General features: G+C 36.6%; 1 protein-coding gene across 1 annotated transcript in view; it reads left to right on the top strand.

Annotated features, from left to right (window-relative positions):
* Positions 1 to 22,354, top strand: part of FBXL13 (F-box and leucine rich repeat protein 13) — a 186,124-nt gene that overhangs the window by 157,433 nt on the left and 6,337 nt on the right. Inside the window, exons 18-20 of the mRNA XM_061198232.1 lie at positions 4,329 to 4,412; positions 15,677 to 15,811; positions 20,726 to 20,889. Coding sequence (XP_061054215.1) covers positions 4,329 to 4,412; positions 15,677 to 15,811; positions 20,726 to 20,889 — 383 coding nt within the window. The remainder of the gene's footprint in view (positions 1 to 4,328; positions 4,413 to 15,676; positions 15,812 to 20,725; positions 20,890 to 22,354) is intronic.

Genomic DNA, 22,354 nt, shown 5'->3' on the forward strand with positions numbered 1-22,354 from the left:
ATGAATAACAGATTCTATATTTAGAAGGAAAGATAGAATCAGAAAACTCAGCATCTTGCAACTTTCAACAAAATAACTGATTTAGGCAAGGATCATCAATTAATGCTCAAATCATTGACTGAAAGGTTGTTGGGAAACAGGGAATTCATGTGGTCTCAAAGGATCACATCATGGATTATTTATTAAATAAAGAGGAAAAATACAGTTCTAATGAAACAGCACCTAGGTAGTTTACAGAAAATGTTTACCTAGAATCTAATCATAAGGAACAGTCAGACAAATCCAGAATGTGGGACATTTTATGTAATGGCTGGCCTGGGATCTTGAAAGAAAACATTTAAAGAAAAAAAAAGGCTAAAGAGACATGCAACCAAATGCAATGTGTGAACTCTGAGGACTGGATAAAAGGCAAATTTGAATACTGACTCTATAGTATATAGTATGGTAGTACTGTTAATCTTCGGTATCATATTATATATACATAATCCTATATAGTTACATAGGAAAATGTCCTTATTCGTAGGGAGATGCATATAGAATATTTAGAGGTAAAGCATCATGATATCTGAAACTTATTTTCAAATGGTTCACACTACACATATGAATTTAAAATATATATATTATATATACATATAAAACTATATTCACACATAAATATCAGTAAACTATCACAGCAATTAAGCAAAATGTGGCAAAGTATTTATAATTGGTGAATTTAGGTAAAGGATATATGTGTTCATTATACCATTCTTTGAACCTGGCTGTAGATTTGAATATTTTCAAAATAAAGAGTTGGGGGAGGTATGTTTTATGTTTATGTTGGTGATATTTTAAGCCTGGAGTAGTATGACTCAGTCATATAGTAAGTACACAAGAGACACACATACCATTCCAACATTTGGTAACTCGTTCATTGCTGATGTCTATCTACATCAGCTAAACAATTCCAGATGTAAAATTGGGGGAAAAAAAGAACAGTTTTCAAAGGATTCGTTTGCTCCCAACTATCTGGTGTACATCTATCTGTTCCTGGCAGGGTGCAGTGTTCGCACCCACTACTCCCAGTGACCCCAATCTGAACTATTTTCCAAACAACTCACACTTTCCAAATGAAGCCTTTGTTCATGCTGCTTCCTCAGTCTGAAACACTGTTCCTATTCCTTTGTCAAAATCTTACCCAGACTTTAAGGCTTAATTCAGATTCTTCTTCCTCTGTGAAAGTCTATTCTAGACTGTCACCTATTCCTTCCAACTAAAAGCAATCACCCCCTGCCCTGTGGTCTCTATACCTCTTTTGAAACACATCCTCATTCTTTTTGCTTTATTGTCACTTATTCCCTAAGGAGGGAAAGTTTTGTTTAACAATGTTGCATAGGATAAAATCCACATTCCAGAATAATGTACAAGGCTCTCATGGCTTGGTGTCTGCTTCCTTTTGAGTCTTAAGTCTTGACACTCCCTTCAATGGACCAGAGCTACAATATAAGTCAATTTTCCACTAGGGATGCCTGGACCCCTAAGATCCAGGTCTCTCAATTCCATGGCCTATGAAGGAGCAAAGTGCTCCCCAGGATTCCTATGAATTACTAGAGCTTCGCATTCTCATACAACCTGCAATGCTAGTGACTTCTCCAGGCTACCACACCATCTGCTTTCCTTTGCATTTTACCTGATTACAAAATTTAGCCCCTTCTAACTTTTGGGAAAATAAATCAGAACCTTTCCTGCAAAGCATTCGTGAGTTTGGCTGACTTTTGAGGGAGATGAAGGAGGGTTTACATTTTCATGATGCTACAACTTCCCTGAAAATTTAAGTATCCACCTGCTCTTTGCCCCACTGAGGCCCAGTCACTCCATCTTGTTGGCTCCTCTTTGCTTCTTTTTTTGTCTTGTCCTCCCACTTCCCTCTTTTTATCCCTCCCAGAAAAGCTTGGCACAGCCAACCCCCAGGACTTTTCCCCCCAAGCACTTAACAAGGTATTAAACAAAACAAAACAAAAACAAAACCCTGTAGTTTCTTCCTTAAGAGAAATTCTTAGATCAGCTTTTCAGATTTTTTAAAAATCCATGTAAATCTAATCATGCCATGCTATATAGTTCCATACACATGCCATACTATTTCATACCTCAATGCTTTTGCACATTCTGCTCCTTCAGCCTAGAATGTCCTTCCCTCTGTAGCTTTCTTGGCAATTTACACTTCCCCACTCATGACTCTCCTCCATGCAGTCTTCTCTAATCCAAAGTAGTGCCCTCATCTTTCCTCTTTGGTTCGACCACTGTGCACAGTATTTACCTTTCACAGGGTTGTAATGATCTAGTGTACATGTCTGTCTTTAATGCCAGACTATGGGCTCCTTGAGAGTAAACACTGCACCTCATTGACCTTTATACTCCCAGCTTCTATCCCAGAGCCTGAACAATATAATACATGCTAAATAAATATTTATCGAATGATGAATTAAGAACGAATGAATTTTGCCTAGACCTGAGATTTAAGACTTTCTAAGGTATAAAGAAAGACTGTAAAATGTTGGAACCATCACTTGCTTCACCTTCTAATTTGGAGCATTTATAAGCTTCACAATGCCAAGGCTTCTTATTATGTCCTTTTAATTATAGCCATCCTAGTAGGTATGTAGTATTTAGTATCTCACTGTGGTTTTGATTTGTATTTACTTAATGGCTAATGATATTTAATTAATTAAATTTTGAGGCCATACACTTTAATGAACAACCATAGTGATGAAATGTGGCATTCCATTTTAATATTAATAATATTTTAAAATAATTTTGAACAAAATGGTAAAGATATTATAGTCTGTTAAATGTCGTACTTAGCAAGTATACTTCGTTACAGCTCATCTTAAAAAAATTCTAACATGGCTACATAGACATAAAAAAAAAAGTGAAAACTTCAGAGAAACTATTCAGAGATAGTTTCATAAGACAAATTCCATATTTAGCTATTATCAAGAATAATAGAATAATAAAACATATTTAGCTATCATCAAGTACAGGGCAAAGAGAAAAACTTTGCATCTCTTACTTGATATTTTTGTTCAAACAATTTAGTTTCTGTTGGGGTAGTATCTAAACTCCAATTCTTCTAACATGAATAAAACAGTATCCACATCTGGAACCCAGACCACGTGTGATGGCTTCACAGGGTTTGCCCATTCTTTGTTTTGAAATAAGGAGACAGAAAACATAATGTGCTCCTAGCAAAAGAATCCACATTTGCAATAAAATTAAAAGAATAAACGGAGTGATTTTATTTTTGTGTGGTGTACAGGACTGTTAAATGAAATTAGAAATTGCAATTTAAACAGTGACTTCAATGAAGCAGAATTTCAAGCACTTTTCTCCTTGATCTGGATTTTGTTTTTGAAAAATGAAAGGGCATAATATGTACATCAGTGAAAAAAGCGGGATATAATATTTGCAGGACCCATTTTCAATTACAATCCAAATGTGGTTTTTATGACCAATAAAATGTAAACCAGTCTGGAAATAAAATGTAAAAAGGACAAATCATATACCATTTCTGGCATTTTCCCCGCCAGCCAGTTCTGGGACCATAGAATGAGGAAAATGGTCTAGGAAGCATATCTAACAGAAATAGAAAAGTAATATGATCCTGAATGCAAAACAGGAGGATGGCATCTACAATGCACATTAGTCAGTTCCTTATCTGAATGTTGTGCGGGAACACACACAGTTTAGGGCGGGATGGCACGGAGAAATGGGCCAGCAAAACCACACATAAAAAAATGAAGGGCTAAAAGTACAATCTATTTTTTTTTAAATAAAAAGAAACAAAGCTTTTAGCCTGAAAAAAGAACTGAGCTATTGATGAATGATTATCTGTCTATAGGCCTTTATATAAAGATGTTTCTTCTCCCTCCAAGCAGTTAAACATAATAAAATGAGCTAAAGATTTTCAGATGTTTAGATTAGGCATAAAAAAGAATTTATTGATAAATAGATTCATTAGCCACATGAAGTGTCTTCAAAACAAAGCTGTAAGCTTAGGGGTCTTTAAGGTTTCTTTATATTGATTCGTATAACATTTACCTGGAAACAGAAGGCAAGATAAGAAGTTTCCTGGCTCTGGGATTTCTAACACTTTGTAAAACATTAGAGACAACCTGAAAATTTTATTTAACAGTGTTGTCTAACCAAAGTGATTTTATGATTTGTTAAGTGTAAAGAGATATAAGACAGAAGCTAAATTTTTTTAGTTTGCATAATTGTTATCTTATTGGAAATATACCTTCCATACTAAACTATAATCATCAAATAATCTTTATATTAAACATTTTTAGGGTTTGATGACACTTTCCAGGCATAAAAAATTAAAGGAACTTTCTCTATCTGAGTGTGATAAAATCACCGATATTGGAATTCAGGTAAGATAATTACAGTTTTTTGTTAAAGAATTAAGATTGAAAATTAAGCACAAATCAAATAATCTTTGTAGGTCACAACAGAAAAAAGAAGTGGATTGGAATTGTAACAATACATATGTGATCTTGGTTGAGCCAAGATCAACATCTGCCAATAGTCAGGTCTCCACAGCCCAAGGTGACTGAGAGGTTTGCTTTCCCATTTTTCTTGTCTACTCTCTCCCTTCCAGATGTCAGACTTACAGGATAACTACGGATAGGTTGACATTTTACTTGTAGAATGATGAACTGCAATGTGGTAAAAGTCTTCTCATATAATGGAAGTGTTCTGTAGATAATCTGTGTTATATCATCTAACCATAACAACTGGGGGACTTTGAAAACCTACACCAGGTACTTAACAATTAGGGACTTGAGTTACTCAAACATAGTTGGTAGCATAGTTTACCAGGATGGAAAGCATGAGATAAGTAACTGGATAGGATAAATGATTATGTGCTCAAATGGTACTTTAAGAACTCATGAGAAGTAAATTTCCTAGACGTGGTGTTGAGTGATATATAGGAAGTCATAAAGTAGCTATGGTGAGTAAGCCACATGTAATGTTTATCACAACATTAAGCAACTCAATTTGCTGTTAAAAGAAGAAAAGTTGCAATCATATGTCACACATGTATTGAACTAGGGCAAAATCTGGTTACTTATTAGTAAAATAATGGAAGATAACATTCTTAAAGGGAACTAATAATCTAGGAATGCGGAAACTGTTAAATGCATCAGAAACTCCATTTAAAGTATCCTGAGAGTTCAAAACCCCAAGCATTTATGAAAAACTGGGGCTAAACTCAGAAAAAAAATTTTTTTAATAGAAATCCTTATTGAGAAAAAAGGATTTATCTCACACGTGGAAAGATACTGCAAATGATAGCTGAGAAGTCCACCAGAGCATGGCAGACTTGAAGTTAAGCTCTCTTCCATGAATTTGAAATGGACTTTGCAAGTTCTAACATTACTAATAGGAGAGTGTTAAAATATTATACGAACTGGTGGGCTATAGAGAGGGCCAGGCCAAACGGTGCTCTAGACTTTAGCATAGAATTCTAGTGTTCTGAAGCTCAAGGAATCTTAGAACCATTTAAACCACTCTGTAATTTTACAAGTGAGGAAACTAAGGCCCAGAGGGCTTAAATGATTAGTCCAAAGTCCTATGCCATCTCAGCAAACTAATCTAACTAATCTAGTTTTACAGAAACGAAGAGTAGAAGTGGAGAACTCCTGTTCTAAATGGTTGATTGGCAACATGACAGTGAGAAAAATTGTTTTCAAATGATTTTTGCTGTATTTCATTGCATCTGGACAATGTAATGGTACTTAAGAGGAAAATGTAACACCATTAAGAAGTCTCCTTTTAGAGGCATTAGTGTCAAGCACTGTCAATTTCCCCCAGTTTCAGACCCTGGTTCCGAAGGTTCTAGCAGGTTCCTAAGAAATCTACCTAGTAGTACATTCAATTGTATAAAGAGTAAAAAAGAACAAACACTATCTTTCAAAACAAAGATCCCAGAGAGGACTAACAACTTGCATATAGGACAAGACTGTAACTCTACAATAACAAAAGGGGTTATAATGCATGTAACCTACTAGAAGAAAAAGCCAAGAGGTTCCTGTAAGGCTAAACCATGATTTACCTACTGCAGTTCATTTAAGGATTAAACATGCATTTACATAAAACTTTATCCATCAATATGATCTAGTCAGGCTTTCAAAAGGTCTTTGACAAGGTGATAGAATAAAGTTTATTAAAATAAAACGGTTAAGTGTTAACATTTCTAATACTGGGTTATATTTCTTATATGGTGATCAGTCACATTTGATCAACAACTACAAGTCATTTAGAAGTATTAAAACCTACCATGGTGATGACATACATGGCCTCTTAATATCCATCACTTATTAATTTTAAAATGCTTCTTTGGATGAGAGAGAGGGCTGACCAAAGTCTGAGGCTACGTATCAGGAAGCCAGTGCTTTCTGCCATTTATCTCTGAGTCTACAGGTTCCAGGCCTTTTTATTTTCATTCTTTGGAGTCTGAAAATTCATACTATTTTTAGATGCTCTGAGATTTTAGATGAAAGCGTTTACCCATATGCTAACTATATGATCATACAGCTGAGTTTGGTGTAGTTTTAAAAAATGTAACCTTTTAAAAATTGGTATGTATTGATTTTCAGTGACTTAAAGAAAATAAAACAGGGGGAATACAAGCACATGGAAATACAGAATTATTTAATTATTAGTTGCATAAGATCAGCTGTTCTATTCAAGTTCATGAAAATAATTTTTTCTCTTTCTCATCATCCCTCTTTTTCTCCTCCTTGCTTTTGGAGTGTGTGTGTGTGTGTGTGTGTGTGTGTGTGCGCGCGCGCACTCGAGTGTTGTGGCATTTAACCTCATTTTACCTCTTCCAAGGTTCCAAGGTTCACACTTCTGGGCATGTGGTAATCCTTCTCCTCCTTCCCTCCTCCAGCCCAATTATTAAGTTCCAAAAGAGATGAAACAAAGAAGGGGGAGGAGAAAGTGACACATAAGCCAATTTCACAATTCCTTATCTGGATTTACAAGAGAGGGGGAAGAGAATAAACTAAGGTGGTTAAACTGAGATGTTTAGGTTATCCTAAATTTATCAGGAAATTTTTTCTTATTACTTTAGAAGGTAACTATAGGAGATTTTCTTTTTAGCTTAAAACATTGAAAACTACATAATGATTTAATGAGAAAAAGGAGGAGAGCATTTTTACCCTGATTTGGTTTTGCACGAATCATGAACATAATAGGAATAAAAAATTACCTCATTTTAGTTTTACTGGAAACCACAGCACATGCAGTTTGAGTGTCTGGAGCCTCAGATGTATTGACTTTTTAGGATCTGGTTTTAATTACTTTCCTCAACTTTAGTTTTGTTCTGAGAACATTAGACATTCAACGATCATGTTAAACTAAAATTATTTGGTGCTCTTGAAAGACACATTTATTTTGGAAGCAATGTTTGATACAGTCATAATTGAGGATTTCTTAAGAAACTTTTTCCTTGAGCATTTTGCGAATTTAAGTAACAGACTGTCAAGTTTGGCAAAAAACGGGTCTAACTGGGATGTTACAATACAAATAAATTGGAAGCTCTGTCTTATTAAGTTGTTTGGATAGAACCAAAGGAATAAATAAAATTATTTACTCTAGTTGCTTTTTACATTCCCTTAATCTAGTTTTTATTTCTCATTCCCTTTTTTGGGGAATGAAGTATGCTATAAATACATTAATGCAATATCCATACATATGAATGTGCATATTTTTCTTTATGCAGGTTATTTGAGAGTAAAAACCTTGGAGATTGACAAAAGTTTTATTATTTCAGTTTTCATATGTTGAGGTAGTTGATTAAGAAACAGCACTAAAGAGGAGAGAATCAGGTTTAGTTATGTCTCACCACAAGGACTTACACATGTGTGTATGCACTGAAAATATGCCTGTGTGTGTTTACATGTAAGTATGTATGTAAATGTATACCTATGTGTAGTATGTGTGCAAATTAAATATTTACAAGTTTTAGCATACGTTAGATTACATATATTTACATGTAAATACATGTAAGTATATACCTAATTGTCTAGTACTTGTGTGTAAATTAAATATATGTACACATCTTAGTGGTTGTTAGACTACATGAATATGTCAATGTGTGTGGATATTTATTATGCCCAAATTGTGTATAGAGATGTTATAAGATTATTTATTTCTGGGCTAACACCAAATAAATGATGGTCAATATTCAAGACAAATAAAAATTAGTTTGTTAAAGAATTATCTTTTTGTTTATACTTTAAAAGTTAAATATCTATGTAAATGGCAAGGCTCTTTTTCCTATGGTAAGGAGATTCAGAATATGCTCTTAGAAGAAATAATTTTTTTTTTACAAACAAAAAAATTTTATTGAAGTACAGTTGAATTATAATGTGTGAATTTCTGTTTTACAGCAAAATGACAGTGATAAATTTATATATACATTCTTTTTCTTTTCTTTTTTCTTTTAACATCTTTATTGGAGTATAACTGCTTTACAATGTTGTGTTAGTTTCTGCTGTATAACAAAGTGAATAAGCTATACATATACATATATTCCCATAACCCCTCCCCCTTGCATCTCCTTCCCATCCTCCCTATGCCACCCCTCTAGGTGGTCACAAAGCACCGAGCTGATCTCCATGTGCTATGTAGCTGCTTCCCACTAGCTACCTATTTCACACTGGGTAATGTTTATATGTCAGTGCTACTCTCTCACTTCATCCCATCTTACACTTCCTCCTCCGCCTGTCCTCAAGTCCATCCTCTACGTCTGCATCTTTATTCCTGTCCTGCCCCTAGGTTCTTCAGAACCATTTTTTTTTTTTTTTAGATTCCATATATATGTGTTAGCATATGATATTTGTTTTTCTCTTTCTGACTTACTTCACTCTGTATGACAGAATCTAGGTCCATCCACCTCACTACAAATAACTCAATTTCGTTTCTTTTTATGGCTGAGTAATATCCCATTGTATATATGTGCCACATCTTCTTTATCCATTCTTCTGTCGATGGACAATTAGGTTACTTCCATGTCCTGGCTATTGTAAATAGTGCTGCAATAAACATTGTGGTACATGTCTTTATTTTTTTTTTTATTTTTTTATTTTTTTGGCTGTGTTGGGTCTTTGTTTCTGTGCGAGGGCTTTCTCTAGTTGCGGTAAGTGGGGGCCACTCTTCATCGTGGTGCGTGGGCCTCTCACTATCGCGGCCTCTCTTGTTGCGGAGCACAGGCTCCAGACGCGCAGGCTCAGTAGTTGTGGCTCACGGGCCTAGTTGCTCCGTGGCATGTGGGATCTTCCCAGACCGGGGCTCTAACCCGTGTCCCCTGCATTGGCAGGCAGATTCTCAACCGCTGCGCCACCAGGGAAGCCCCATGTCTCTCTTTGAATTATGGTTTTCTCAGGGTCTTTGCCCAGTAGTGGGATTGCTGGGTCATAAGTAGTTCTATTTTTAGTTTTTCAAGGAACCTCCATACTGTTCTCCATAGTGGCTGTATTAATTTACATGCCCACCAACAGTGCAAGAGGGTTCCCTTTTCTCCACACCCCCTCCAGCATTCATTGTTTGTAGATTTTTTGATGATGCCCATTCTGACCGGTGTGAGGTGATACCTCATTGTAGTTTTGATTTGCATTTCCCTAATGATTAGTGATGTTGAGCATCCTTTCATGTGTTTGTTGGCAATCTGTGTATCTTCTTTGGAGAAATGTCTATTTACGTCTTCTGCCCATTTTTGGATTGGGTTGTTTTTTTGATGTTGAGCTGCATGAGCTGCTTGTATATTTTGGAGATTAATCCTTTGTCAGTTGCTTCATTTGCAAATATTTTCTCCCATTCTGAGGGTTGTCTTTTCGCCTTGTTTATGGTTTCCTTTGCTGTGCAAAAGCTTTTAAGTTTCATTAGGTCCCATCTGTTTATTTTTGTTTTTATTTCCATTTCTCTAGGAGGTGGGTCAAAAAGGATCTTGCTGTGATTTATATCATAGAGTGTTCTGCCTATGTTTTCCTCTAAGAGTTTTATAGTGTCTGGCCTTACATTTAGGTCTTTAATCCATTTTGAGTTTGTTTTTGTGTATGGTGTTAGGAAGTGTTCTAATTTCATCCTTTTACATGTAGCTGTCCAGTTTTCCCAGCACCACTTATTGAAGAGGCTGTCTTTTCTCCATTGTATATTCTTGCCTCCTTTATCAAAGATAAGGTGACCATAGGTGCGTGGGTTTATCTCTGGGGTTTCTATCCTGTTCCGTTGATCTATATTTCTGTTTTCGTGCCAGTACCATACTGTCTTGATTACTGTAGCTTTGTAGTATAGTCTGAAGTCAGGGAGCCTGATTCCTCCAGCTCCGTTTTTCTTTCTCAAGATCGATTTGGCTATTCAGGGTCTTTTGTATTTCCATACAAATTGTGAAATATTTTTCTGTGAAAAATGCCTTTGGTACTTTGATAGGGATTGCATTGAATCTGTAGATTACTTTGGGTAGTACAGTCATTTTCACAATGTTGATTCTTCCAATCCAAGAACATGGTATATCTCTCCATGTGTCTGTATCACCTTTAATTTCTTTCATCAGTGTCTTATAGTTTTCTGCATACAGGTCTTTTGTCTCCTTAGGTTAGGTTCCTAAGTATTTTATTCTTTTTGTTGCAATGGTAAATGGGAGTGTTTCCTTAATTTCTCTTTCAGATTTTTCATCATTAGTGTATAGGAATGGAAGAGATTTCTGTGAATTAATTTCGTATCCCGCTACTTTACCAAATTCATTGATTAGCTCTAGTAGTTTTCTGGTAGCATCTTTAGGATTCTCTATGTATAGTATCATGTCATCTGCAAACAGTGACAGTTTTACTTCTTCTTTTCCGATCTGGATTCCTTTTATTTTTTTGTCTTCGCTGATTGCTGTGGTTAAAACTTCCAAAACTATGTTGAATAACAGTGGTGAGAGTGGGCAACCTTGTCTTGTTCCTGATCTTAGTGGAAATGGTTTCAGTTTTTCACCACTAAGAACAATGTTGGCTGTGGGTTTGTCATATATGGGGTTTATTATGTTGAGGTAAGTTCCCTCTATGCCTACTTTCTGGAGGGTTTTTATCATAAACGGTGTTGAATTTTGTTGAAAGCTTTTTCTGCATCTATTGAGATGATCATATGGGTTTTATCCTTCAATTTGTTAACACGGTGTATCAAATTGATTGATTTGTGTATATTGAAGAATCCTTGCATCCCTGGGATAAACCCCACTTGATCATGGTGTATGATCCTTTTAATGTGCTGTTGGATTCTGTTTGCTAGTATTTTGTTGAGGATTTTTGCATCTATGTTCATCAGTGATATTGGCCTGTAGTTTTCTCTCTTTGTGACATCTTTGTCTGGTGTTGGTATCAGGGTGATGGTGGCCTCATAGAATGAGTTTGGGAGTGTTCCTCCCTCTGCTATATTTTGGAAGAGTTTGAGAAGGATAGGTGTTAGCTCTTCTCTAAACGTTTGATAGAATTCACCTGTGAAGCAATCTGACCCTGGGCTTTTGTTTGTTGGAAGATTTTTAATCACAGTTTCAATTTCAGTGCTTGTGATTCGTCTGTTTATATTTTCTATTTCTTCCTGGTTCAGTCTCGGAAGGTTGTGCTTTTCTAAGAACTTGTCCATTTCTTCCAGGTTGTCCATTTTATTGGCATATAGTTGCTTGTAGTAATCTCTCACGATCCTTTGTATTTCTGCAGTGTCAGTTGTTACTTCTCCTTTTTCATTTCTAATTCTATTGATTTGAGTCTTCTCCATTTTTTTCTTGATGAGTCTGGCTAATGGTTTATCAATTTTGTTTATCTTCTCAAAGAACCAGCTTTTAGTTTTATTGATCTTTGCTATTGTTTCCTTGATTTGTTTTTCATTTATTTCTGATCTGATCTTTATGATTTCTTTCCTTCTGCTAACTTTGGGGTTTTTTTGTTCTTCCTTCTCTAATTGCTTTAGGTGTAAGGTTTGGTTGTTTACATGAGATGTTTCTTGTTTCTTGAGGTAGGATTGTATTGCTATAAAATTCCTTCTCAGAACTGTTTTTGCTGCATCCCATAGGTTTTGGGTCGTCGTGTTTTCATTGTCATTGGTTTCTAGGTATTTTTTGATTTCCTCTTTCTTTAGTGATCTCTTGGTTATTTAGCAGTGTATTGTTTAGCTGCCATATGTTTATATGTTTTACAGTTTTTTTTCCTGTAATTGATATCTAGTCTCATAGTGTTGTGGTCGAAAGGATATTTGAGATACTGTAGTTATGAATTCAGTTTATAACTTAGAATTGTGGAAGTTGTATTTCAGCCTTTGAAGCAGCACGAAATAGTCTTCATTACAGAAAATGGTTCTTGACAGCACAAGATTTTTCTGTAATTATCAATAGGAAGCCCCACCCCACCCCCAAACAGAAGTTGGTAGCAGGATTAATCAGAATGTAATGAGGCAAATAGTCAAGAGATGGTGTTATGAGTATGCACCATGAGGTGAGCTTTTTTGAGACTGGGAGCTGCCACCCGTCGAGGTGGTTTAAATCAGGATTTTGGCAGAAGCACATTATTGTGAATGTCAGTAAATGTTAGTGAAACTCAGTCTCTTCTACATACCCAACTTAAGAATGCAGTCATTAAGCCCCCATACTGTGACTCAGCTCATAAGAAACAGAGAAGAAATTATTTAACTCACTAAGCGATTTGGAAGTTGTCTTCAAGATTGTTAACCCACAGCAAAATTGGTTGATACATGGGATGGAAGTCAATCTTGGTAATTTTTGATTCTCTCTCCATTTTCACTATAAAAGATTAAGAATCTCAGTCTAATATTTTCCAAGAAAAAAAAATGAACAGCATTGATATATGTGTGATTCTGTAACACTGTAGCCAGAAGAGCATATAATAATCTTATCAGTAGGGCAGAAATAGAATTTCATGAATGATTATGTGAAACATGCCTGCAGACTTAAGTACTTAATACAACTTACATGTCTCTAAAGAAAAATATGAATTATAAGAGAGGAAAAGTTCTGAGTTATTTCTCAGATCTGCACTGATTTATGCCAAGCACAATGCCTTGGACTAATCTTTGTGCCTCAGATTTTCCATGAGTGAGAATGCTACCATGAATGTATCATAGACCTTGTAATCATTTTTATAAGTTATTCTTAATTTAAAACCTCTGAGAAAGTTTAACTTCAAAGAATATCAGAGCTTTAAAAAAGGCTTAAAGCAGAACTGATTCAAGCAGTCCAAGATATTGACAGATGCTGCTGAAAAGGGTTTGCAGACACCAAGAGCCTTGAATTTCCCTTTGAAGCTTGTTTCATCTTTCAATAAACTACTCTTATTGTTTAAATATTCCTTCTTGCTTTACATTTTCTCTGGTTCCTTGAACTCTAACCATTCTCTAAATAGAAAACAATGTTATCCTACCCCTTGCAACATAAGAATTCCTGTATTATTAAAACAATTCTTTATATCCTTGAAGATACCATAAAGGATTGAGCAAGCAACTAGTATTTATTGAGAACTTACTGTATTCTAAATATGATGCTTGTGAAAGGGGTATAAAAAGCTAGCAGGGTTCCAGACAGTACCTCTCAGAGACTTATTGCATTCTAATTGAAAAACTTGTTGAATCTGAGCTGAGCTTCAAGACCACCAATTCCAATCCTTTAAAGCTAGATTTCCCTCTGCACCACACTAGTTGTGCCCTCTATGCTTGATTATCTCCAATGGCAGGGACCTCAATATTTCCTGACAAGCTGCTCCTTCCAATTTTTGACATCACTTAGTTGCTAGAGGAAACAAATCTCCATATAAATTTAGCCACAAAACAGGAATGAGTCAAGTATTATAAGTGCTGAATCAGTTGAAAAAGACAAGTTCTGTATGAGGTCAAAGGAAAGAGGAATCACTGTTGGTTGCTGTGGTCAGAAAAAGATGATTTAGGGTAAAATAACCAATATCTTTTAGTTTTCTCCAAAGTACAATACAAATGTGCATCTTTATTATTACTGGTATCATATGCAAATCCCAATAACAGTTAACATTTACTGAGTGCTTACTACATGCCAAGCATGTTATACTGTCTCTCAAGTAACACTGTATATACAATTTTATAGCTAGCTAAAGAATCTACTTTGTTCTAGGAACCATATCAGGTACATATATTATTTCGTATAATCTGCACAACTAAACTTTGATATGGGTGTTATCATTTGCATTTTACCCAAAGAGACATTGTGGCTCAGCGAGTTTCAGTAACCCATAGTGGCAGAGCAAGGCTTCTAAACCCACTATATCTGATGCCACAGTCCTAGTCTTATCTACTGTGCTAAACTGACCCTCCAGGAAACTTTCCCTCTTCTATTAACTTACTAAAGAAAACAGGTGGCTGACTAGTTCTTTCCAGTCTTCCTTAGGGCTAAAATAAGGGGAAATTGGCATACTCAATGGGAGGGAAGCCCACTGGTGGTTTTACCTCTGGAGTCATTCTAATGGCCATGACTGATCCAACAGCCCAGGTCCTTCCCTCAGGTCTGAGAGGAAAATGTCTGATAGACATCCATTTTTACATATAAATAAGGGATGCCTTACTAGTAATCCTCTAGGATTACTAAAATCTAATACTTGTAACTAAAAATGGTAAACTATCATATACCGCGGTCTCTAATTTAGTACTCTAAGAATTTGAGCTGCTTCACAATGAGGCTAAACCTTTAGAGTGACTGAGCACATGTTGATAGTTGTAATTCTTGTAATTTGGGGGAGGGACTTTTCTTATTAGTATTAATGTTATCTTGAATTGGTCATGGTTTCCAATTTCTACTCATCTTGACTTAAGATATTTTTACAGTTATTGTTAGGTTCACTTCTGCAGATCATTTTGTTCTTGTATAACTGCTGAACTATAAAATTTGACCATTATTTCCTCATGGATTCTTCTTATCACTCAGGTTTTTTGTTTGTTTGTTTTTTGTTTTTACTGAAAGGTAGGAATGAAAATTAAGAACTACTGAGATAAAGGGAAGAATTTCCATGATTTCCAGACCTTTTCTAGCCCTAAAAATTTCAGATGAACATTTTGGCATTTCAGAAAATGCTGGAGGGTAGATATTTTCCCTAATTTGAAGAAGAGGACACTGAGGCTCAGAAAGATTGAGTGACTTGCTAAGGTTTCAAAGCTAATAAGGTGGTAGAATGAAATTAAAACTCAGGTCGGCCTGGTTCCAAAGACTGTGCTTTTTCCATTATATTATACTGTCAACCCCAGAGTGTTTGCCTTCCAATTCTCATCTCCAGATTTCTTTTCCTCCACTCATTGGATTGAATATAACTCTAATAATTACTAACCACATGGGTAAAATTCCATTAGCGCTAACCTCAGGAAAACCAAATTCTGTTAGCAGGAATTTGAATATTACTGAACTGTTAACTGGTGTGTGAGTATCTTTTGTTATAAAGAAACTTTGGACATAATGGCTTTTGTTTGCAACAAAATGTAACACATCTATATTTCAGAAACTGAAATGCATACTAGGTAAACTGCTATGGGTAAGATGGCTATAGATGTACACAACATTTGAATAAAGACTAAGAAAAAGAAAAAGAAAAAAAACCTTTAACTTTGGAATTTCTTGCAGGCATTCTGCAAAGGCTCACTGATCTTGGAACATTTGGATGTCTCTTATTGCCCCCAGCTGTCAGATGAGATTATTAAAGCACTGGCCATTTATTGTATTAATCTCACATCTCTCAGCATTGCTGGCTGTCCAAAGGTATGTGCAGGAGTCAGCTCAGACATATCAGATTGAAGTATTGCCAAAGAACCCAGGCAGGGTAGCAATTAGCAGTTGGACTCACCAGAGAACTTGTTTTCTTTGCCATGTCTGAGGTATTCATTAGAGTTTTCTTCTTTCCCCAAATTGGAAATAGCTTTATGATTTCATTTGTGTCAAAGTAGAATCTGCAAGAAGTTAAAGACAACTCTTATACAAATATAAAAATGTGTCAAATATTTATTTAATTCAATGAGAGAACCAGCAAAATGGTAAAGTCAGTTCATAGAGCATTTGATCAAACTGGGTATTTATAGGAACTGAAGAAAGAATGTTGGAATATGATTGTTAGGTTAAATCCCAAATTGGTTAATGTCCTACAAGGTAAAAAATCCATAACCTTGGAGTTATAGTTTCTACCAGACAGAAATAATTTGCATCTCTCCTGGGCAAAAATATAACAGAGTTTGGGCCCTAATCAATACTAAACAGTATGTCAAACAAAAGCATAATTCCTTATAGAATTTCTCAGTTGGACCTGTTAAAACAATGTTCCGGTAAGACACTGAAAGGATATGCAATCATCTTTTGTCTTATCTTCAAGTGTTGGATAATTTTTCTTGACATCTGTCTTTGAAAGGAATATATACTCATTGCAAAATCTTTGGACTACATATAAAAGTGTGAAGGAGAAAGTAAAAATTCAAAGTCATACCACCAACCAGGATATAACCACTGTTGCATTTTATACTTATTCTTCTAGAATTCTTTTCTATGTACAGAGATTAGAGATAGTTACAGGTTTGTGCTTTGTCTTGTTTTTTAAAGAACAGAATCATACTTTCTAAAATACATTGTAACCTACTTTCTTTTCTCTTAATATACTATGCATATATCCCCATGTCAAGAAATAGAGATCTCTGGTTCTGGATTAATATGGCAGATTGAATATACACATATAATTTTGTTCCCTCTTGAAACCCTACCAAAACTGCAGAAGAAGGGTGAGGGGCCACTTTGATAGGGAAAACAGTAGAGGAGACAAGAGCAACGAAATTTTGGAACCTTTTAAATAGATGGACTAATTTAGCATACCAGAGAGAGCTTTGAATCCTAAGACAACATAGAGAAAGCTGGGAAAAAAGTGGATTTACACCATAATCTTCAAACTTGGCAATACTGTGTACCTCTGGAACTAGGTTAAGAGGGTGGCTAAAATAAGGAAGACTGGGTTAAAAGTTCTTGAAAAGTAGACAGATCTCTAGATCTCCTCCTCTACTCCATACCTCTGGGCAACTGCCCCTCCCCACTCTCACCAGATTTGAGATGTATTTCCTAGAGCCAGATTTCTCAGCCTTGGCGTTATTGATATTTTGGACAAGATCATTCTTTGTAGTGGGGGATTGTTCTGTGAACTGTAGGATGTTTAACAGCATCCTTGCCCTCTATCCACTATATGTCGGTAGCACCTAGCCCCCCACACCTCCAGTCGTAACAATAAAAAATGTCTCCAGATATTGCTAAATGTCCTCTGCGGGGGGGGGGTGAAATCTCTCTACTATCTGCTCTCCAGATAATAAAACAGAAGGTTGCCGAGCTGGGAGACTCATGTATAATTGAGAGCTTGGGTACAAAAGTGAAAATGGGAATTAAGTGACTAAATGCTGAACGCAGAGACATTCAGCACTTTTCCAACAGAGCATTCAGAATTTGGTTGCCAGATCTTTCCCTCCAGGCAGCAGATTGGAAGCCTCTTTTCTGGGGACTCTGACTAGCCCAAGATGAAAGATTGAAAAATACTGACATATGTGGATTTTCCAACAAATAACCCATCTAAACCACTGAAGTTTAATGTAGAGAAGGCCCATATCATGCACTCAGACCTTCCAATCAGCTTTTAGCTCTCCACTATTAATCATGAGCAGACATCAAGGACATAAGAGAGTAGACTTAAGAGAAAAGCCTCCAGAGTGGAAGATAAAGACCAAACCAAATTAACTGGAAAAACTTAGAGGAAATAAAATACTCAGAGGGAAGAAAACTAAAAAAACTTTAAAAAAATCCTCAGAAATTGCAAGGTTATTAACAACCTTGTCCTCTTCTATTGTGCACACTGATGGGCTTCTGTTTACCAAAGCATCACCTGAACTTTCAAGATGCCTTCATTCTAGCTAGTCTAAAAATTCAGCTTCTCAGTTGTTTAGTCTGGGTGGTGAGTAGATTAAGAAAGTGATGCTAGGAACTCCTGATTCCTCCATCATTAACTGTGCCACAATAAGGAAAAGGAGGCAGTGGTGGGAAAGACATGGTGAATCATGACATTAATCTAAAAAATTCATAGCAAAATTCTTTTCGTTCAATAGTGTACTTGTTTAGAACTAGGGAAACCAGATGCCTTTCCGGTCAACATCGTCTGGTTCTAGCAGTGAGCTGGGTCAAGGAACTCAGGACACTAGCAGCACTGACCATGAACCCTCTGCCGCTTGAGCATTCATGGCTCGCAGGGTCCTTGCTTCCATTGCACACGGACACATGGGTAACAAATGGCTCACTGGGAACTGCCCTGGCTGTAAAGCAGGCACAGATGGTGACTGGGCTTTTAAGAGGCTCCACTAATAAGGGAGGAAAGTAGGAGAATGAGAAAAGGAAAGACTCCAATGAGAACAGGAATTGAGGCAGAGAATTTTTTGTTGTTTCGTTTCACTTTGGTTTGTTTTTTGGTAAGGAAAAACTGAGAGAGTTCCTTCTATAAATCGTGCGGTGGATATTGTCTTGCAGCCTAGAAACTAAGGAGGATATCACACAAGTAAGATATTATAAAATGAATCACTCTACACTGAAGATCTATGCTGAGAAAAAGGAAGGGGAGTAGTTATTTCAGAACCTCAATGTAAGGGAGAAGGATTTAGCTTTACCATCTATGCAGGTGAAATGAGTATCCTGATTCAGAAGATGTAGTGACCATAAGTTGGGCCAATGTGAACACTCCTCACAGCCTCAGAAATCATAAGGCTGTGGTCCTGTCTAATATATTTCAGCTCCATTGCTTCTGATGGGCCATGAAACACATTAGTGTCTGGCTCATCATTCTAGGCTAGGTTTCCCAAAAGCCCAAGGGTCAATCTTGAATGGCCATCTTATCCATCTCCTGGAAGGTCCCTTCAACCAGCTTGCCCCAAGGTCAGTGAGTAGTACTGTGACCTCATCCCACCCAGCACTAAAATGAGAATAACATAATCTCTGCTCAGTAGGACTGAGATCAAGACCATGTATCTGGGAGTTAAGAGCATGGCCAGTCATCGCCACCTCCAGTTTCCAGCTCCCATAAGTCCCCAAAACATCACCTCAGTCACTGAACATTTGGGATTCTGATCTACAGGAAATGTTGGGCTCCTTTTCAGTTCCCCCAGTATCAATAAAACCTAGCACTCTGAGCTCTACCTATCCAGGATTTTTCCATCATCTCATTGTCTTTTCTTTTCTCTACAATTCTGAGGGTTAACCCCCACCCCCAGTGACATCAGATCCTCAGAGACCCACAAAGAATGGCAGGAATGTCTGAAGCATTTTTGTGAGAATCAGATGCAATGTTAAACCTTGGTTCTGAGCAAGTTCTGGAAACAGGGCATGATTAGACAATGACATCTATTTTTCCAAACATAAAAAGTATACATTTCAAACTGAAGGGTTTTTCGGCATAATTCTTTCAATTTTATGTTAAAAACAAGAGCTTAGCCTCATGGCATGTTTTTTAGAATGTTCAAACATTTAAAATAAGAAATTAAATCTAGTTGGAAAAAAATTCCTTTGGGGAGAGTAATCTAGTTGATTTTGCAGCAAGTCCCAGTTCAGCTATAAATTCAAAAGCTAAACCTTGAGTAAGTGAAGTAATCCAAGAAGTGGAGTTGAATTATCTCTGCAGAACATCTGGGCAAACTCTCAAGATACTGGAACCCTGAGCAGAAATTCTCAGAGTGAGATTCATGCAGTCTCTGTGGCTTCTACTCTTCTCTCCCCTGCTGCCTACAAACATCTGTCTTACCTACTTGTCCCTTTCCAGAACCAATTACTCCATACGCAAATCATCAGAGATGTCCAGATCCCTTCTCACAGCAATCTGATCCTGTCTGCAGGTTAACTTCAGTGGATATATATATTTTATAGTTTTGTAACATGTGATGTCATTAAACTTATGTTTCTCGAATTGATGATGCCTTACAGTGGATTTCAACTTTAAAGTTAAATCCCATTACTGCAGCATTTCATAAGTTGCTCATATTGGTGTGACAGGTATTACTAGGGAAATTTTGATGAAGTTTCCAAAACCAAACAGAGAACTCTAAAATGAAAATAACAGCAAGATCACAAATTCTATTAGTGCCACTTGTTCTGGAAACAGACTTAAATCACTAACTTGAGTTATATAGGCTCATCACGTGACAAGCTAGTTAAAGAGAATCTGCAATGGTTCTGATTCTATTTGTTATGGACTGAGTGTTTATGTCCTTCCAAAATTCATATGTTGAAACCCTCATCCCTGATGTGATAGCACTAGGAGGTGAGGCTTTGGGGGGCTAATTAGGTTTAGACCGAGGTCACAAGGGTAGAGCCCCCATGATGGAATTAGTGTCCTTAAAGAATAGGAAGAAACTAGAGCTCACTCTCTGCCATGTGAGGCTACAGCAAGAAGGTAGCCATCTACAAACTAGGAAGAGGGCCCTCACCAGACACTGAACCTGTGGGTAACTTGATCTTGGACTCCTCAGCCTCTAGAACTGTGAGAAATAAATTTATGCCATTTAAACCATCTAGTCTGTGGTATTTTGTTATAGCAGTCCAAACTGACCAATACACTATTCTTCCCTGGGATGGAGTTTGTTGGAATAATCAGAGTTACTTTGGCTGTGTGTTTAGATTACTGACTCAGCATTGGAGATGTTATCGGCAAAATGCCATTACCTGCACATTTTGGATGTTTCCGGCTGTATCCTGCTTACGGACCAAATGCTTGTGAACCTTCAGATGGGCTGCAAACAACTGCGGATCCTAAAGATGCTATACTGTAGACTTATTTCCAAGTAAGTATGTACCTGAATATGAAAAACTTTGAGAACTACTTTCTGAGAAAATAGAATATGTCACCATGGCATTCATAATACATAGTGGCTTTCAGAGTTAGGAAGGTTTCATTTTATTTTTTACCTAATTGAAGCCAATATTTTGGGCTGAACCAAGGGAAGCTCCCTCTAAAATAGTCTTTGTGGCTTCACATTCCTTTCCCAGTAGCCCTTCTACTCTTAGTACTTCCCCTTCTTTGACCATGCAGATGCTCAGAGCCTCAACTCTGCTCCTCATAGAATAATCACTAGCTCTTCCTCTACTCCTCTCTCAAAATATTTCCATTCAGTTAATCTCCTCTAGGAGTTAAGAAACTAATCAGACTAAACTAGCTCACAATTAGGTACAAATTACTAACAGTTATCCTAAGAGCCCCCATCTCTCCCAAAGCTATTTGTTTGACAGTTGTTATTTAACTAAGATCTAGAGCTCAGAGTAAGGTATTCTGATGACGGCTACAGGCCAAATGCCTATTTACTCAATTTACAAAATGTTTCCAATGAAATAACAGTTGGGTAAATAAGCAATCTATAAAGGTAGAAGGTATTAGGTGTCCACCCTGTGAGTTTTTAGATAGAAAGCAGTTATTTGCTCCATTGTTCATTTCTTTTTCTATTGACTGAAAGTAAAAATGTGCAAGTACTTTAACTGACCTCTTGAAGTAACCTGTGGAGTGTTCAAATGAGAATTCTTGACCAATCCCTGAAGGTCAGGTTCTTTTCTGAAGGTTGGAAAAATGAATACTAAGAATTAATATTATCCAAGTACAAAGTACATAATGTGTTCTAAGCATGTAGATTTCACAGAAGAACTTTCTTAATTAAGCAGCCCTGGCATGAGCTGAACCATGAGATCTGGTCACTTGATGCCTGAGGAAGAAAATGATTTCTGATCTAAGGATGTGTGTGCTAAAATGAAATGAAAAACAAAACAAAAACAAAACTATTACTTGTAAAATAGGCACTCCCACTGGGCCCAGGCTTGCTGGGGACGAGGGCAGCCAACTGAAGCTGGATCAGAAAAAAGGGGGCAGGTTCTGAAAAATTTTTGGAGAGGAGTGGAGACTCAGCCCTTCTTGATAGGTCTGGAGATGATTGACATGGATATTATTAACTTCATTTAAAGTGTATACCATGAAATGAGGTCCTACGAGTCCCTGCTGACCCTGTCATATCGTTAAACAGCCAACTTTGGGCAAGATGACAGTAAATGAATTAATATAATACACAAAGGAGTTTAGCTTCTAATCTTTTGACTGTATTTTGCCAATCATTATTTTGGGGAGGTAATATTATTGAACTTCTAAAACGTAGGATTTTAAGTAGAATGAATGAAGACTTTCTATCCAGGGCCTCTCTGATCCTAAACATGGTGAACATAATCATGGTATGGGATGTTAAAGTGTAATAAATATGGTGCTTGGTC

Source organism: Eubalaena glacialis, chromosome 8, assembly GCF_028564815.1.
Source record: "Eubalaena glacialis isolate mEubGla1 chromosome 8, mEubGla1.1.hap2.+ XY, whole genome shotgun sequence".
NCBI lineage: Eukaryota > Metazoa > Chordata > Mammalia > Artiodactyla > Balaenidae > Eubalaena > Eubalaena glacialis.